Below are 20,162 nucleotides of genomic sequence, written 5' to 3'. Positions count from 1 at the left end.
CATGATGATAATTTTGGTAATGTCATGGAACACTTCTATGACAGCACATGTATGACTATCTTGATTTTGTCATAAAATCGTCATGGATATGCATGCATGACAGAAAATGTGACCTACTGTGACAAACACGTATCATCACGGAAGTGCATTTTTTTGTAGTGCAAGGTTCATGTAGAGTCCCTCCGTGATCGAATCCCCCTCCGACAAAGTGCCGGAAAAGGCCTCCAGATGGGATTAACTTTTTCACGGTAGCATTTTGCTTCCACTGAAGTGTTTCACACACAATACATACATATTATGTTGATACCCATAAGAAATAGCAATACGCTACAATGTCACATTGCTACCCATCGTTACATGCATGCATTTTGCTACCTTATCCACTAGTTAATTAGTACCATGAATGAACAACACATAATTCAACCATTGAATACTACATATTAAGGTTTAACCTAAAACAATGTTTGATAGGGACTATGACTCTAAAGGTCATTGACAACTTCTAACTAGTCCTCTCTTTTTGGAATGGATGTTAAGAATAGGAAAATCCCCGCACTTCCATGGTGGAGCACAGAGATCAACCTAGCTCCAATTTCCAGGTTGCACTCCTTCAGTATTCTCCTCCACCCATTAACTAGGAGGCGTCCATCTGGTAGGGCTGCAGTCGAGTAGGTGTCTTTGAAATTGGTCTTGTTATCATAGATAAGTTTCATATCACCATTGCCATCCATAATCTCAGGAACAACACATCTTGGGGGCTTCTGTTGCAAGAACACAATAGTAATATAGTAAGCACTATATTTAATTTATGAAGAGTATATGAAAAGATGAAACTGAATACAATTCTTACCAGACATTTGTTTTGAATGTTGGTCTTGTTCAAGGCATGCACTAGTGGCACGTATGATGCATAATGTTTCCCAGCATTGTGAGTGTTCGTAGGCCACTCGATACCATTAACAAAGGAAACGAGGTAATTCTTCTCTTTCCAAGTAAGCGCGCTGTCAGCAGTATAGTAAGTGTTGTCAACTATCTCCTGGGTTGTTTTTGGCACTAGGAAGTAAGCTGTCAAAAAATATGAAAACAACATTAATTAGTTATAGATAACAACTTGTTTTGACTAATACAAATATTAATTGCCAAGTATGTTTAAGAAACTTACACGGAGGAAGGATTGGAATGTTTTCCAAATCTACCAAGATGTCAGGATCAGGATCAGAATATTTGCTAAAATCAAAGTGGATAGCCATCCCTTCCTCAAATTTGTAAGCTTTGGCAAATGCCCCCCAATTAGAAGAACCAAAATATGTTCGCTCTTTTTCGTTAAGGATCATAGTCTTGAAAGAGAAGCCCTCTTTGGTGCGCAGGTAGGCAGTGGTGCTTGTTCCCTTATCCATGGCAACATTAAGCTTCCTTAGGAGGTCAGGCCTTGCAAAACAGGGGATGCACTGAAGCAAAAAAAAAAAGAAGAATGAAATTTAGATTTGTTATGCAAAATCCTTAAGACATGCTTACCAATGAATGATATGCAATAATTTGTAGAAGATATATACCGCCGTCCAATTGAAGCCCTCCAAAAGCGTGAAGTAGAAGCAACCGTTCCCCAATTCAACGTTCCCAACGCACAAATCACTAGTGTGGAAACAATTGAGGCACTCCATTTGCTATGTTCAAAATTGACAAACAATGATAATAAATTATTAAATGACACCAAATATTAGCATGAGTAAAATGTTGAAATGTTGAGTGCCGAAAAATTGAAAAAATGAAAATGAATCAACTTTCGCCAAAACATTGACACTCATTTTGAATCCCTGCAATTTTTAAAGACTCATCCTCAATGGACATTCTGACTAACACTTGTTATCTAGTAGTTGCTATCTATAGGTTAAACAAGGAAGAAATCTGAATACCTACGCTCGACTACTAGAATATCATTGAGCAAAATAGGGAAGACAATTTCTCTAGGGCCAAACAGGGAAGCATATTTTTAAAAGGGCCAAATAAGGAATCCTATCAATATAAGACCCTTGCCAAGCTAGCGTATCTAGGGAAGAGAATATTACTATCTAGCTATGTGAGTAAGCAATGTAGAATGATTCCATATTCGTGCAGATTATGTTGCCACTGATTTCTATTGGGCAACGACAATGAATGGTAAATCTCATAAAATTGTGGCGGCATATATCCAAGTAACTCAATCATTTATCAACCTTATCTGCACTACTTGCGTAGTAGCAACTAACTACTTTGCCAAAAGAACCAAACAACAAACTAACCAGATCCAATCAAAAATTCACCTTTCCTAGCAATTCAAACCACACAATTCATTGTATCTCCAGAGAAAACATCTAGAAACTACCGATGGGAACACAAACTCAACCAAACCTACCAAACATAAAATAGATCAAGAAGCAATGAGAGCTACGACTACGAGATTGGATAATCAAATTAGCAAGGAAGCTACCGATAGGAGGAGAAGCAAACCTGGCAGCCGTGGGGCAAGGACTTGAGGCGGACAGAGAAGGACCGGCCGATGGGATCAAGGGTAAAGTGGGCGGTGTTAGACTCAGAGGCGATGGTGGTTGTGGCGATGGCAGCGATGGCGGCGGTGCTAGAGATGTGGGTGAGGGGAAGGGGATCAAACGGGGCCGAGTGGGATCGACTTGGAAATGATAAGGCTACGTGAGCACATGGGCCGGGCCCACCTCTGGTGTGCGGAGGTTATGGCCCACCACTGGATAGCTCACACTAGGAATCAGACACATACGCTACCTCCTATTGCTTCTATTACTTGACTAATTCACACATAAATGTTGGAAATATGCCCTAGAGGCAATAATAAAATGGTTATTATTGTATTTCCTTGTTCATGATAATTGTCTATTGTTCATGCTATAATTGTATTAACCGCAATACATGTGTGAATACATAGAGCACAACATGTCCCTAGTAAGCCTCTAGTTGACTAGCTCGTTGATCAATAGATGGTCATGGTTTCCTGACCATGGACATTAGATGTCATTGATAACGGGATCACATCATTAGGAGAATGATGTGATGGACAAGACCCAATCTTATGCATAGCACAAGATCGTGTAGTTCGTTTGCTAAATCTTTTCTAATGTCAAGAATCATTTCCTTAGACCATGAGATTGTGCAACTCCTGGATACCGTAGGAATACTTTGGGTGCACCAAACGTCACAACATAACTAGGTGGCTATAAAGGTGAACTACAGGTATCTCCGAAAGTGTCTGTTGGGTTGGCACGAATCGAGACTGGGATTTGTCACTCTGTATGACGGAGAGGTATCTCTAGGCCCACTCGGTAATTCATCATCATAATGAGCTCATTGTGACTAAGTAGTTGATCACGGGATCATGCATTACGGAACGAGTAAAGTGACTTGCTGGTAACGAGATTGAACGAGGTATTGGGATACCGACGATCAAATCTCGGGCAAGTAACGTACTGATTGACAAAGGGAATTGTATACGGGATTGCTTGAATCCTCGACATCGTGGTTCATCCGATGAGATCATCGTGGAACATGTGGGAGCTAACATGGGTATCCAGATCCCGCTGTTGGTTATTGGCCGGAGAGTTGTCTCGGTCATGTCTGCATGATTCCCGAACCCGTAGGGTCTACACACTTAAGGTCCGATGACGCTAGGGTTATAGGGAAAGTTTGTACGTGGTTACCGAATGTTGTTTGGAGTCCCAGATGAGATCCCGGACGTCACAAGGAGTTCCGGAATGGTCCAGAGGTAAAGAATAATATATATGAAGTGAGGTTTTGACCACCGGAAGTGTTTTGAGCATCACCGGTAATGTATCGGGACCACCGGAGGGTTCCGAGGGTCCACCGAGAGGGGCCACAAGCCCCGGAGGCTTGCATGGGCCAAGAGTGGGAACGGACCAGCCCCTGAGTGGGCTGGTGCGCCTCCCACCAGGGCCCAAGGCGCAGCTAGGAGGAGAAGGGGGAAACCCTAGGCGTAGATGGGCCTAAGGCCCACCCTAGGGCGCGCCCCCCTCTCTCCCCCTCTTGGCCGCCCCCTCCATCCCATCTAGGGCTGCCGCCCCCCTAGGGGTGGGAACCCTAGAGGGGGCGTACGCTCCTCCCCTCCTCCTATAAATAGTGGGGGTTTTGGGGCTGCACAACACACGAGTCTCTCTCCCTCTTGGCGCAGCCCTACCCCTCTCCCTCCTCGTCTCTTGCAGTGCTTGGCAAAGCCCTGCTGGCGTGCCACGCTCCTCCACCATCACCATGCCATCGTGCTGCTGCTGGACGGAGTCTTCCCCAACATCTCCCTCTCTCCTTGCTGGATCAAGGAGCGGGAGACGTCACCGGGCTGTACATTTGTTGAACGCGGAGGCGCCGTTGTTTGGCGCTTAGATCGGAATCGACCATGATTTGAATCGCTGCGTGTACGACTCCACCAACTGCATTCTTGTAACGCTCCCGCTTAGCGATCTTCAAGGGTATGAAGATGCACTCCCTCTCTCTCGTTGCTAGTATCTCCTAGATTGATCTTGGTGACACGTAGGAAATTTTTGAATTATTGCTACGTTCCCCAACAGTGGCATCATGAGCTGGGTCTATGCGGTGATTCTATGCACGAGTAGAATACAAAGCAGTTGTGGGCAATGATTTGTTCAATTTGCTTACCGTTACTAGTCTTATCTTGATCCGGCGGCATTGTGGGATGAAGCGGCCCGGACCGACCTTACACGTACGCTTACGTGAGACTGGTTCCACCGACTGACATGCACTTGATGCATAAGGTGGCTGGCGGGTGTCTGTCTCTCCCACTTTAGTCGGATCGGATTCGATGAAAAGGGTCCTTATGAAGGGTAAATAGCAATTGGCATATCGCCGTTGTGGTTTTGCGTAGGTAAGAAACGTTCTTGCTAGAAACCCATAGCAGCCACGTAAAACATGCAACAACAATTAGAGGACGTCTAACTTGTTTTTGCAGGGTTTGCTTTGTGATGTGATATGGCCAAAAGGATGTGATGAATGATATATGTGATGTATGAGATTGATCATGTTCTTGTAATAGGAATCACAACTTGCATGTCGATGAGTATGACAACCGGCAGGAGCCATAGGAGTTGTCTTAATTTATTTATGACCTGTGTGTCAATGAAAACGCCATGTAATTACTTTACTTTATTGTAAACCGTTAGCCATAGTAGTAGAAGTAATAGTTAGCGAGGCAACTTCATGAAGACACGATGATGGAGATCATGGTGTCATGCCGGTGACGATGGAGTTCATGCCGCGCCTCGAAGATGGAGATCAAAGGCGCAAGATGATATTGGCCATATCATGTCACTTTATGATTTGCATGTGATGTTTGTCATGTTTTTACATCTTATTTGCTTAGAACGACAGTAGCATAAATAAGATGATCCCTCATTAAAATATCAAGAATTGTGTTCCCCCTAACTGTGTGCCATTGCTAAGGTCCGTTATTCCGAAGCACCACGTGATGATCGGGTGTGATAGGTTCTAACGTTCGCATACAACGGGTGTAAGCCAGATTTACACACACAATACACTTAGGTTAACTTGACGAGCCTAGCATGTACAGACATGGCCTCGGAACATGGAAGACCGAAAGGTCGAACATGAGTCGTATAGTGGATATGATCAACATGAAGATGTTCACCGATGATGACTAGTCTGTCTCACGTGATGATCGGACACGGCCTAGTTGACTCAGATCATGTATCATTTAGATGACTAGAGGGATGTCTATCTAAGTGGGAGTTCATTGAATAATTTGATTTGATGAACTTAATTATCATGAACATAGTCAAAAGGTCTTTGCAAATTATGTCGTAGCTCACACTTTGGTTCTACTATTTTAGATATGTTCCTAGAGAAAATTTAGTTGAGAGTTGACAGTAGCAATTATGCGGACTGGGTCCGTGAACTGAGGATTGTCCTCATTGCTGCACAGAAGGGTTATGTGCCTTAATGCACCGCTCAGTGTGTTGAACCTCGAGCATCGTCTGTAGATGTCGGGAAACATCTGACATACACGTTTTGATGACTACGTGATAGTTCAGTGCGTAATACTAACAGTTTAGAATTGTGGCACCAAAGACATTTTTGAAACGTCGCAGAACATATGAGATGTTCCAAAGACTGAAATTGGAATTTCAGACTAGTTCCCATGTCAAGAGGTATGAGACCTCTGACAAGTTTCTTAAGCCTGCAAACTAAGGGAGAAAAGCTCAATTGTTGAGCATGTGCTCAGATTGTCTGAGTACTACAATCGCTTGAATCGAGTGGGAGTTAATCTTCCACATGAGATAGTGATGGTTCTCCATAGTCACTGCCACCAAGCTATTGGAGCTTCGTGATGAACTATAACATATCAGGGATAGACATGATGATCCTTGAGCAACTAGCGATGTTTGACACCGCGAAAGTAGAAATCAAGTAGGAGCATCAATTGTTGATGGTTAAACCACTAGTTTCAAGAAGGGCAAGGGAAAGAAGGGATACTTCATGAGACGACAAATCAGTTGCTGCTCTAGTGAAGAAACCCAAGGTTGAACCAAACCTGAGACTAAGTGCTTCTATAATGAGGGGAACGGTCACTGAAGCAGAAGTATCCTAGATACTTGGTAGATGAGAAGGCTGGCAAGGTCGTCAGAAGTATTTTGGATATACGTTATATTAATGTGTACTTTACTAGTACTCCTAGTAGCACCAGGGTAATAAATACCGGTTCGGTTGCTAAGTGTTAGTAACTCGAAATAAAAGGCTATGGAGACTAGCTAAAGGTGAGATGACGATATGTTGGAAGTGTTTCCAAGGTTGATGTGATCAAACATCACACGCTCCCTCTACCATCGGGATTGGTGTTAAACCGAAATAATTGTTATTTGGTGTTTGCGTTGAGCATAGACATGGTTGGATTATGTTTATCGCCATACGGTTATTCATTTAAGGAGAATAATGGTTACTCTGTTTATTTGAATAATACCTTCAATGGTCTTGCACCTAAAATGAATGGTTTATTGAATCTCGATCATAGTGATACACATGTTCATGCCAAAAGATATAAGATAGTAATGATAGTACCACATACTTGTGGCACTGCCATTTGAGTCATGTTGGTATAAAATGCATGAAGAAGCTCCATGTTGATGGATCTTTGGACTCACTCGTTTTTTAAAAGATTGAGACATGCGAACCATGTCTATTGGTAGATATGCATGAAGAAACTCCATGCAGATGGATCGTTTGGACTCACTTGATTTTGAATCACTTGAGACATGCAAATAATACCACATGGGCAAGATGACTGAAAGGCCTCGTTTTCAGTAAGATGGAACAAGAAAGCAACTTGTTGGAAGTAATACATTTTGATGTGTGCAGTCCAATGAGTGCTGAGGCACGCAGTGGATATCATTATGTTCTTACTTCACAAATGATTTGAGTAGATGCTGAGTATATTTACTTGATGAAACACAAGTCTGAATTATTGAAAGGTTTAAGTAATTTCAGAGTGAAGTTGAAGATCGTCGTGACAAGATGATAAAATGTCTATGATATGATCATAGAGATGAATATCTAAGTTACAAGTTTGGCACACAATTAAGACATTGTGGAAATTGTTTCACAACTAATACCGCCTGAACCACCATAGTGTGATGGTGTGTCCGAACATCATAACTGCACCCTATTGCATATTGTGCATACCATGATGTCTCTTATCGAATTACCACTATCGTTTATGGGTTAGGCATTAGAGACAACCGCATTCACTTTAAATAGGGCACCACATAATTCCGTTGAGACGACACCGTATGAACTATGGTTTAGAGAAACCTAAGCTGTCGTTTCTTAAAAGTTTGGGGCTGCGATGCTTATGTGAAAAAGTTTCAGGCTGATAAGCTCGAACCCAAAGCAGATAAATGCATCTTCATAGAATACCCAAAAAAATAGTTGGGTATACCTCCTATTTCATATCCGGAAGCAAAAGTGATTGTTTCTAGAAACGGGTCCTTTCTCGAGGAAAAGTTTATCTCGAAAGAATTGAGTGGGAGGATGGTGGAGACTTAATGAGGTTATTGAACTGTCACTTCAACTAGTGTGTAGCAGGGCACAGGAAGTTGTTCCTGTGGCACCTACACCAATTGAAGTGGAAGCTTATGATAGTGATCATGAAACTTCGGATTAAGTCACTACCAAACCTCATAGGTCGACAAGGATGCGTACTACTTCAGAGAGGTACGTAATCCTGTCTTGGAAGTCATGTTGCTAGACAACAATGAACCTACTAGCTATGGAGAAGCGATGGTGGGCCCGGATTCCGACGAATGGCTCGAGGCCATAAAACAAAGTATAGACTTTGAAAGAACTACTTGATGGTCGTAAGGTTGTTGGGTGCAGATGGATTTTAAAAGGAAGACGGATAATGATGGTAAATTTCACCATTAAGAAAGCTCGAACTGTCGTTACAATGTTTCCCTACAAGTTCAAGGAGTTGACTACGATGAGACTTTTTCACTCGTAGCGATGCTAAGAGTCTGTTGGAATTATGTTAGCAGTTACTGCATTATTTATGAAATCTTGCTGATAGGATGTCAAAACATTGTTTCCTCAACGATTTTCTTGAGGAAAGGTTGTATGTGATACAACCAGAAGGTTTTGTCAATCCTGAAAGATGCTAACAAGTATGCAAAGCTCCAGCAATCCTTCTAAGGACTAGAGTAAGCATCTCGGAATTGGAATATACGCTTTGATGAGATGATCAAAGATTTTTGGTTTATACAAAGTTTATGAGAAACTTGTGTTTCCAAAGAAGTGAGTGGGAGCACTATAGAATTTTTTATGAGTATATGTTGTTAACATATTGTTGATTAGAAATGATGTAGAATTTCTGGAAAGCATGCAGGGTTATTTGAAAAGTGTTTTTCAATGGAAAACCTGGATTAAGCTACTTGAACATTGAGCATCAAGATCTATATGGATAGATCAAAAACGCTTAATAGTACTTTCAAATGAATACATACCGTGACAAGATTTTGAAGGAGTTCAAAATAGATCAGCAAAGAAGGAGTTCTTGGCTGTGTTACAAGGTGTGAGTATTGAGTAAGACTCAAGACCTGACCACGGCAGAAGAGAGAGAAAGGACGAAGGTCATCCCCTGTGCTTTAGACGTAGGCTCTACAGTATGCTATGCTGTGTACCGCACCTGAAGTGTGCCTTGCCATGAGTCAGTCAAGGGCTACAAGAGTGATCCAGGAATGGATCACATGACAGCGGTCGAACTTATCCTTAGTAACTAGTGGACTAAGGAATTTTCTCGATTATGGAGGTGGTAAAAGAGTTCGTCGTAAAGGGTTACGTCGATGCAAACTTTGACACTAATCCGGATGACTCTGAGTAGTAAACCAGATTCGTATAGTAGAGCACTTATTTGGAATAGCTCAAAGTAGCGCGTGGTCGCTGCATCTACAAGATGACATAGAGATTTGCAAAGCACACATGGATCTGAAAGGTTCAGACCCATTGACTAATAAACCTCTCTCACAAGCAAGATATGAACAAACCCCATGGGTGTTGGATTCATTACAATCACATAGTGATGTGAACTAGATATTGACTCTAGTGCAAGTGGGAGACTGTTGGAAATATGCCCTAGAGGCAATAATAAAATGGTTATTATTGTATTTCCTTGTTCATGATAATTGTCTATTGTTCATGCTATAATTGTATTAACCGTAATACATGTGTGAATACATAGACCACAACATGTCCCTAGTAAGCCTCTAGTTGACTAGCTCATTGATCAATAGATGGTCATGGTTTCCTGACCATGGACATTGGATGTCATTGATAAAGGGATCACATCATTAGGAGAATGATGTGATGGACAAGACCCAATCTTAAGCGTAGCACAAGATCGTGTAGTTCGTTTGCTAAAGCTTTTCTAATGTCAAGTATCATTTCCTTAGACCATGAGATTGTGCAACTCCCGGATACCGTAGGAATACTTTGGGTGCACCAAACGTCACAACGTAACTGGGTGGCTATAAAGGTGCACTACAGGTATCTCCGAAAGTGTCTGTTGGGTTGGCACGAATCGAGACTGGGATTTGTCTCTCCGTATGACGGAGAGGTATCTCTGGGCCCACTCGGTAATGCATCATCATAATGAGCTCATTGTGACTAAATAGTTGGTCATGGGATCATGCATTACAGAACGAGTAAAGTGACTTGCTGGTAACGAGATTGAACGAGGTATTGGGATACCGACAATCAAATCTCGGGCAAGTAACATACCGATTGACAAAGGGAATTGTATATGGGATTGCTTGAATCCTCGACATCGCGGTTCATCCGATGAGATCATCGTGGAACATGTGGGAGCCAACATGGGTATCTAGATCCCACTATTGGTTATTGGCCGGAGAGTTGTCTTGGTCATGTCTGCATGATTCCCGAACCCGTAGGGTCTACACACTTAAGGTCCGATGACGCTAGGGTTATAGGGAAAGTTTCTACGTGGTTACCGAATGTTGTTTGGAGTCCCGGATGAGATCCCGGACGTCACAAGGAGTTATGGAATGGTCCGGAGGTAAAGAATAGTATATAGGAAGTGAGGTTTTGACCACCAGAAGTGTTTCGGGCGTCACCGGTAATGTACCGGGACCACTAGAGGGTTCCGGGGGTCCACCGGGAGGGGCCACAAGCCCCGGAGGCTTGCATGGGCCAAGAGTGGGAAGGGACCAGCCCCTGAGTGGGCTGGTGCACCTCCCACCAGGTCCCAAGGCGCAGCTAGGAGGAGAAGGGGGAAACCCTAGGCGTAGATGGGCCTAAGGCCCACCCTAGGGCGTGCCCCCCTCTCTCCCCCTCTTGGCCGCCCCCTCCATCCCATCTAGGGCTGCCGCCCCCCTAGGGGTGGGAACCCTAGAGGGGGCGCACCCTCCTCCCCTCCTCCTATAGATAGTGGGGGTTTTGGGCTGCCCAACACACGAGTCTCTCTCCCTCTTGGCGCATCCCTACCCCTCTCCCTCCTCGTCTCTTGCAGTGCTTGGCGAAGCCCTGCTGGCATGCCACGCTCCTCCACCATCACCACGCCGTTGTGCTACTGCTGGACGGAGTCTTCCCCAACCTCTCCCTCTCTCCTTGCTGGATCAAGGCGCGGGAGATGTCACCGGGCTGTACGTGTGTTGAACGCGGAGGTGCCATTATTCGGTGCTTAGATCGGAATCGACCGCGATCTGAATCGCTGCGTGTACGACTCCACCAACCGCATTCTTGTAATGCTTCGCTTAGCGATCTTCAAGGGTATGAAGATGCACTCCCTCTCTCTCGTTGCTAGTATCTCCTAGATTGATCTTGGTGACACGTAGGAAATTTTTGAATTATTGCTACGGTCCCCAACAATAAAATCGTATGCATGCACTTCTACCAACTACTACACAACTATTTTTACATTTGACATGTGGTGTCACCCTTGTGGAGGCACACCATATTTAGGAGCACGATCTTGACATGTAGGCGGTAGTAGTGATGGCGGTGACAAGCAAGCAATTCATATAATCACCATATGTGGCTACTACCGGGATTTCCACCACTCTCACCGATAGATCAACAAAGCACGGGTCACTCTTCTTCCTCTAACTAGTAGACTTATAAATTTGTTATTGTTTTTAATTGAAATAAATCATCGAGATTTTGTTGTTACGAAGACAACTCATATTTTAATTGTCGCGATTGTACTAGTACTATATTTTAGTGTTTTTATTATCACAGCCTTTGGTTTTGTATTAAAAACACGACCAAATGTTCTTCTGTAAAAAGACTCAGATGGTTGATCTCGTGGGCTGCGGAAATCTAGTTGTGTGAACGATTGAGAATCGGATTAAGAGTCAAAACTCGTCAACTGTTCTCCCGAAAGTATCGAAGCACTTCATAAGGTTGGTTGTCGCCAACCGTGCAAGCCCAAACATGACAAGCCACTTCTTTGGACACCAACACGATCTTGCTGCAACGGTAATCTAGCATAGTCGCGCTCTGCTCCGCTTCAAGTTCTTTGCATGGCTGGCTATGAAGAATAGGTGTTGGACCTCATACAGACTTGCTTGGCGTGGACTCTCGCATTAGGCGACATGCCCTCTATGCCACCAAGAACAGAAAACGACTGATTACGTCTTGATATCATGTGTGTTCGCCAGATCAATTTGGTACTTGATTATGTCAACATGCGGCAAGGTGGTCTGAAATCCATTGGTGAATGACTTGCTGCTACCTTGATGTGTACCACTATTGACATAACCACATAGCTGGAAGGATTTGTGCACCTTGTTGTTATTGCAGGTTTCGTGAAAACGGTGGAAGCACTAGAATGCTATTGTTTTATGACGCCACATTGTCTATGTGTGTGGCCGTTGAGAATTTCCAATGAAGGGAAGATATGGATGGCGACTCACCTACTTAGGGGAGAGAGCCATGGTCTATTTGGCGAGTTGTATAGGCGGTCTAGTAGCCATTAGATCACTTGTATATTATGAATGTGTGTGACGGCGCACGAGATGTAATTTGGTGGATGAGTTTTCTCCCTCTCTTCTAGCAATATAGAAGGAGAGGATACGCACAAAAACCAAAATCAATTAAACATGTGAAGGTCCAAAAGAGTCGAACGAATCTTCTATCACAGTCATTGTCTTTTTTCGTCAATCACAGTGTAAGCAACGAGCTAGGGTTCACTCAATTTAGGCCACCACCATGGTTGTTCCTCCCATCCTCCCTCACAACCACGAGCTACAGTGTTGGCCGAAGCCACCAACTCCAATCCCAACTCCACACGCTATCCACCCACATGCATATAAACTACTGTTACATCCCTTAACGGGCCCAGTTCGGGCCTGCAAGCCACTGGGGAAGGTTACGATGACGAGTGGGCCGTAGCTAAGGCCCACGAGTTGAATTCTTCTTGCCCCGCTCCTGGTCATCCTCTTCAGTGTCGCTCGCTGGCACGCAGACACTGACATCCCCTTGTCCTTGAGAAACGGCTTGTCCCCAAGCCGGTGCTCGCGGAAACATCTGTCGAAGAGAATCCTTATCTTCCCAGGTTGCATCATCTCGCGTTGCACCACTCCATTCCACAAGCACCTGCGGAATAGATTTCTTGCCCAGCTGGCAAACTCTCTGCTGAAGAACACGAACTGGGATCTGCAGATGAACATCAGCTGATGGTAAAGACACAGATACCTGATGGTGAGGTCGGATGAATTGTTTCAGCTGAGATACATGGAAGACAGGATGGATCCTGCTGGAATCTGGTAGTTGTAGACGATAAGCCACTTCCCCAATCTTCCCAAGCACAGTGAATGGCCCACAATACTTGAAAGCCAATTTATGGTTTGCCCGATGAGCAACAGTGGCCTGCACATATGGTTGCAGCTTCAGAAAAACACTATCCCCCACAGCGAACACCCGCTCATTTCTCTTTTTATCAGCTTGGTGTTTCATCCTCTGCTGGGTTCGGAGCAAATGTTGTCGCACAGACTGTTGGACTACTACTCGGGCATCAAGCCATTGATGCAGATCAACTGGCGCCAAGGTATCATCAGAAGTATTACCAAAGTACCGCGGGCTATGGCCATAGAGCACTTCGAAGAGAGACTTGTTTAGAGCAGAATGCCAATTTGTATTGTACCAGAATTCACAAAGAGACAACCGCTTACTCCATTTTTTTGGATGAGCACTGATAAAACAGCGAAGAAAGCATTCCACTTGCTGATTCACATGTTTTGTTTGGCCGTCAGTCTCAGGATGATAGGCTGTACTCATATTTAGTGTAGCTCCAGTCCTCTTCACCAGAATTTGCCAGAACTGACTTGTGAAAACCGGGTCTCGATCAGACACAATGTAGCTAGGCATGCTGTGCAATTTATACACATTATCCAGGAAGAGCTCGGCAATCTTTTGTGCATTATAAGGGTATTTGACTGGTATAAAGTGGCCATACTTCATGAATTTGTCAATGACCACCATAATATAGTCAAACTGATCTGATGGAGGTAAGCCTGATATGAAATCCATGGTGACTGTCACCCAAGCTTGAGTTGGAACTGGTAATGGTGATAGAAGACCAAGATAAGCTACCCTCTCAGGTTTGGCCTGTTGACAGATCACACATGACTGAACAAATTGTTTGACAAAAAGCTTCATGCTAGTCCATTTGAACAAGGAGTGAACACGCTTGTAAGTCATAGGAAATCCAGAATGGCCCCCAATGGGGCTGTCATGGAATGCTTGACAAATCTTGAGGTGAAGAGCAGGATTATTCCCAATCCAAATAAGACCCTTATATCTGATAAGTCCTTGCAGCAACTGATAGTTGGGTTTAGACTAGGGAGCCACAGCTAATTGCTGCAGCAGATCTTGAGCTTTTGCATCCTGCGTATAACTGTTTAGAACTTCCTCCAACCAAGTAGGTTGCACACAAGAAAGGGCCAAAACCAGCTCTCCTGAATGGGGTCTCGTGGATAGGGCATCAGCAGCAGAATTCTTAGAGCCTTTCTTGTACATAATTTCGTAATTGAGCCCCATTAACTTTTTCAAAGCCTTCTGCTGCCAAGGAGTGTGGATTATCTGCTCTGTCAAATTAGACAAGCTTTTTAGATCTGTTCTAATGATGAACTCTTGGAACTGTAAGTAAGTCCTCCAATGTTCAACAACAAGCAAAATAGAAAGATATTCCTTCTCATACACCGATAACGCTCTGTTCTTGGGGCCCAGAGCTCTGTTGACAAATGCTATAGGATGGCCTTCTTGCATCAAAACAGATCTGATGCCCACATCACAGGCATCGGTTTCCAAGATGAATTTCTTTGAATAATCTGGAATAACCAAAACTGGTGCATTAGTGAGTGCCTGTTTGAGTGTTTGGAAGGCAGTGTCCACTACAGAAGTCCAACAAAATGGCACTCCCTTCTTGAGCAATTCTGTCATGGGTTTGCTGATAATCCCATAGTGCTTAATAAATTCCCTATAGTATCCTGTCAAACCCAAGAACCCTCTCACTTCCTTGACATTCTTAGGAATAGGCCATTCCTGAACTGCCACAATCTTGGAGTTGTCAGTAGAAACACCCTTGCTGCTAATGACATGGCCCAAGTAAGCAATCTGTTGCTGTGCAAACTCACATTTGCTCATTTTAACTCTCCACTGTTTCTTCAGTAATATACCCAATACCTCTTCTAAGTGTAGGAGGTGATCCTGGAAGGTTTTGCTGAATATAAGGATGTCGTCAAAAAATACCACTGCACATTTCCTGGTGACCGGGGATAAGTCACAATTCATAGCTCCTTGGAATGTGCCAGGCCCCCCTGACAATCCAAATGCCACAACTAAAAACTCAAAATGGCCAAAGTGAGTTTGGAATGCAGTTTTATACTCTTCACCTGGAGCTAGTCTAATTTGGTGGTATCCAGCCTTAAGATCCAGTTTGGAGAACCAGCAGGCTCCAGCCAATTCATCTAAGAGTTCTTCAATTACTGGAATAGGATACTTGCCCTTGACCGTGAGAGCATTAACATGCCTGAAGTCTATCACCATTCTCCAATCACCCTCTTCCTTCTTCTTGCCATAAGTGCAGACGAAGAAAAAGGACTGTTGCTAGGCATGATCATGCCTTTCTGTAGGAGTTCAGTGACCTGCTTCTCCATTTCAGTTTTCAGATGAGGTGGAATTCTGTAAGGTCTGATGGAAACAGGTCTAGCACCTGGCACTAATGGAATTTTGTGGTCATATTGCCTTCTAGGAGGTAGCCCAGTGGGTTCTGAAAAAACTTCCTTGTACTTGTCCAGCACTGCTTGTATCTCAGGCTGATGCACCACTTGTTGTGTTGTGTCTGCAGAATAGATGGCAATAACTATGAAAGCACATTCCTCGGGCATTTCCCTATGCAAGGTAACAGTGCCCTTTTTGTCTTGGAAAGTAAGCCACTTCTGCTCCCAATCAACTCGCATTGGACTGTGTTTGGCCAACCAATCAAGTCCCAATATTCCATCATATGTACCTAATTGAAGTAGTTTAAAATTTGTTACAAAAGTGTGACCCTGGCAAGACCATAAACAGTTTTGGACCTGGTGGGTGCATTCCAAGGTTCCTCCTCCCGCTACTGACACAGAAGATTTCTTAATTGTCTCCACATTGCTTAACAAAGTGATCCAAGCCTCGTTAAGGAAAGAATGGGTACTCCCCGAATCTACCAGGAACTGCAGCAGTGTGTTATTGAGTTCAACATTGATTTTAAAGGTCAATGCAGACTTGCCTTTATCACATGCAGCGGCTGACAACAACATCAAATTGTCAGAATCACTTTCAGAGTTATCAGTGATGCTATTGTTTGGGCCCTGAAGATGTTCAATGAGTTCTTGTACAATGTGCAGTTGCATAGTGGGTTTACATTGGTGATCCTTGGACCACCTTTCTCCACAAATGAAACAGAGCCCCTTGGCCTTCCTATAATTCCTCAGGGAAGTCCACCTTTCCTTTGTGTTCCCTTGTTTGTTGTACTCAATTGACCGTTTATCTTCAGAAGTACGCCCCCTTGAGACATTGGAGAAGGAAACACTGGAGGTTCTTTTTTGAGAGGTAGTTGCTGGAGGTTGCAAACTCTCCCCCAATTCCTCATGCAGTAATGCTAACTCATATGCTGTGTCTAGATCCCGAGGTTTTTGCATGGCTATGGCCATTCTGACGCCCGGTTTCAAGCCATCAATGAACCTGGTAGTATAGTGCAAAGCATCTGGATTATCTTCATATGCCGTCAGCTGGTCATACAGTTATGCAAATTTCTCTACATACTCTTCTACAATGCCAATTTGAGCAATTCTGAACATCTTCCTCAACAAATTCTGATGTTGGTTGCGCCCAAATCTGCTCTGCAACAGCTGACAGAATTTGGTCCAGTTGAGATTCGGTGATCGCCTCTGAACTGACTCCAACCATCTAGCTGCAGCTCCCTCAAATTGGGTTGTAGCATAAGAGATCCATCTGCTGTTGGAAGTGCCCCACAACCTGAAGTATTCCTCACACCTCGCCTGCCACAACCTTGGATTTGTGCCATCAAACCGTGGTAACTCGACTCGTGGTCCATAATTGAATTGGTCCGCAGACTCATAGCTAGCCAGTTCTCGTGGCGACTGCAGATCTCTGATAGAGTGAGACTCTTGCATACCTCGAGCTGGAGACGATACATAGATCTGATGCGCCTTGCCTCTCTGAACCCGGTCCTATGCAGAGAATTCAGAAGTAAGGGGATCCCAACTCGGTGCCGAATCCCTGGTGCCAGTTGCGCTACCCGGCCTATGATTTCCTTCCCCACCTTCAGGCGCCTCCATCTCCTGCCTGATTTGCTCCAAGTCGAGGTTGAGCTCGGACCTGACCCCGTCAATCCTTGACGAAATCAAGCTGTCGAGTGTGCTCGTGGTGTCTCGAAGCAACTTGGTCATGGATTTGAGGAGATCGTCACCGTGTACCTTGAATCGCTGGTCGAGGTCGTCGGAGATCGTCGTTTTTAGGATCTCATGGATGCTCCTCCCCTCCGCCGAGAGACTCTCCATGGCCTCCCGATGGCGACGGAATCGAAATCGCGTAGCGTGATGGTGGTGTGGAATCTCCAGGATCGGAACAGCTCTGATACCAGATGTAAGCAACGAGCTAGGGTTCACTCAATTTAGGCCACCACCATGGTTGTTCCTCCCATCCTCCCTCACAGCCACGAGCTACAGTGTTGGCCGAAGCCACCAACTCCAATCCTAACTCCACACGCTATCCACCCACACGCATATAAACTACTATTACATCCCTTAACGGGCCCAGTTCGGGCCTGCAATCCACTGGGGAAGGTTACGACGACGAGTGGGCCGCAGCTGAGACCCACGGGTTGAATTCTTCTTGCCCGCTCCTGCTCATCCTCTTCAGTGTCGCAAGCTGGCACGGAGACGCTGACACACAACCTTTGTTTTGTTGATTAGATTATAGAAATAGCGCCAGCCACGTAAAAAAGGCGCCAACTATTGTTCCGAAGAGCATCGGATTGAAATTGGATTGGAAATCCCGCCCGGATCGAGCTGCGGGATCCAGCTGTGCCTGCCCTAACTTTGGATCCCAACTTTCCCCAATCTGCCCTAGTTTTGGATCCCAGCTTTCCTCGATCTCGACTCTCGGTCTCGAGTTTGCGCACACTCCGGCGGCCATGGCGGCGCGCGGGCAGGGGCTGGAGCAAGATTTTGATTTCTTCGTGGTGGTCGACTTCGAGGCAACGTGCGTCAAAGACGCGCGGATCTTCCCCCAGGAAATCATTGAGTTCCCCGCCGTGCTCGTCGACAGCGCCACCGGCCGCATCGAGTCCACGTTTCGCAGGTACGTTCGTCCAAAACATCACCCTGTGCTGACCCAGTTTTGCAGGGAACTCACCGGCATCCGGCAGGAGGACGTCGACGGCAACGTGGATCTCGGCGAGGCGCTCTGGCTCCACGACACTTGGCTGAAGGCGGCGACGGCGGGGGCAGGGAACAAGAGACGCGTCCGCTTGGCCATCGTGAGCTGGGGTGACTGGGATTGACGGACCATGCTGGAGTTCGAGTGCTGCTTCGAGGGCATCGAGAAGCCCTCCTACTTCGATCAGTGGATCAATCTGAGAGTCCCCTTCTAGGAGGCGCTCGGCGGCGGAGGGAGGGTCAACCTACAGGAGGCGATCCGGGCGGCGGGGTTGGACTGGGAGGGCCGCCTGCACTGTGGACTCGATGATGCGTGCAACACAGCGCGGCTGCTTGCTGAGATCATGCGGTGCGGGGTCAAGACGACCATCACCGGCTCGCTGGCGCCGCCGCCGCCGATCCAGCAGCAGCAGCAGCCGCAGCTTCTCACAAGCCGTTGCGGTGGCTCATCTGCGCTGGCGCCGCCACCGCCAACGAACCAGCAGAAGCAGTAGCAGCCACAGCCTCACATGATAAGCCCCTGTGGTGGCACATTTGCGCTGGCGCCGGCGCCGATTCAGCAGAAGCAGCAGTTGCCGCAGCCTCACATAATAGGCCCCTGCGGTGGCTCCTCTGAGACGTACTGCGGGGTGGCGACCAGAGGAGGCATGGTGCCAGGGCCGATGCAGTCTGGATGCGCCAACTGGACGCCGGCCATGGGAGCCGTGTGCCCCTAATTGCTGTGGACCAACTGAACCAACGATCCACGACATGAGACTCAGATTCAGAATGGTGCTAGCCATTAGAATCAGAGTGTAGCTCAGCTGTCAGTGTTAATCGTGCTAGCCATCAGAATCAGAGTGTAGCCCGGCTGATTCTAGCCTATTCTAGGAGTGAATTTGGTATTTAGGGCTATACGTGTCCGAATTATTATATTATCAATAGAAATTTCATTTTAATTATGTTCCTTCTCCGTGAATTTGCCTTCATTTTCTCTGCAATGCACCGAGCACGACCAGGAAGCCATCATGCTTGCGTGATGCTGCCGGCCGGTTCAGAGGGATGGTCAGTGTTAGACAACTGTCGTCGCCGCATATCACCATCATATAGGCAATCTTATATCAAGAGTGAAAGAAAAGACAACCAACTGTGGATTTCTGAGATAAGAGCTAACTAAAATTGTTTCCTCGAACACAAATGCCTCATCATATTTGATATTGAAACCCCAGGTTTAATATCATCAATAGAAGATTTGTTTATGAAGTGAAATTCTATGGTCACATCAAGAATCCGTTGCGGCAAAGGGTTTGGGACGTCAAGGCGGAGGGGAAAATCAAATTCTTTCTTTGGCTTATCCTACAAAACATAGTTTGGACAGCTGACAGACTTCCCGCGGTTGGCCACATCAGTTCCCTGTGCGACCAGAAAATTGAATCGGTTAACCACCTTTTCTTGGACTACCCTTTTGCAAAGGAGGTTGGTTCTCCTTCAACTCCTCCCACCCCCATGGTTTGGGATCGCCGTGCGTTGTTTCTTCTATCAATGGATGGTGGAGAATGATCTCCAGGAACATCAGAAAGAAGGAGGCCAGAAAGAAAATCACGATGGCGGTAATACACAGTTTGTCATATATGGAAGGGGAGGAATAGGAGAATTTTCGAGGGTAAGAAGGCCAAGGTAGAGGATGTCGTT

At 45.4% G+C, this 20,162-nt stretch overlaps 1 protein-coding gene and 1 pseudogene across 1 annotated transcript; one reads left to right on the top strand and one right to left on the bottom strand.

The window, feature by feature from the left end:
* Positions 1-254: 254 nt before the first annotated feature.
* Positions 255-2,619, bottom strand: LOC125546760 (uncharacterized). Its single transcript, XM_048710902.2, has 5 exons — positions 2,488-2,619; positions 1,554-1,664; positions 1,163-1,448; positions 851-1,065; positions 255-761 (listed from the first exon to the last, which is right to left on the bottom strand). The coding sequence occupies exons 2-5, from the start codon at positions 1,659-1,661 to the stop codon at positions 507-509; spliced, it is 864 nt and encodes a 287-aa protein (XP_048566859.2). The 5' UTR covers positions 1,662-1,664; positions 2,488-2,619; the 3' UTR covers positions 255-506.
* Positions 2,620-17,839: 15,220 nt separating this feature from the next.
* LOC125543500 (uncharacterized) lies at positions 17,840-19,432 on the top strand (annotated as a pseudogene).
* The last annotated feature ends 730 nt before the right edge of the window (positions 19,433-20,162 follow it).

This window comes from Triticum urartu, chromosome 3A (genome assembly GCF_056163025.1).
Source record: "Triticum urartu cultivar PI428250 chromosome 3A, HENAU_Tu73, whole genome shotgun sequence".
In the NCBI taxonomy this organism is placed as follows: Eukaryota; Viridiplantae; Streptophyta; class Magnoliopsida; order Poales; family Poaceae; genus Triticum; species Triticum urartu.
Note: the sequence above shows the minus strand (reverse complement) of the source record. Positions and strands in the feature narration are given on the sequence as shown.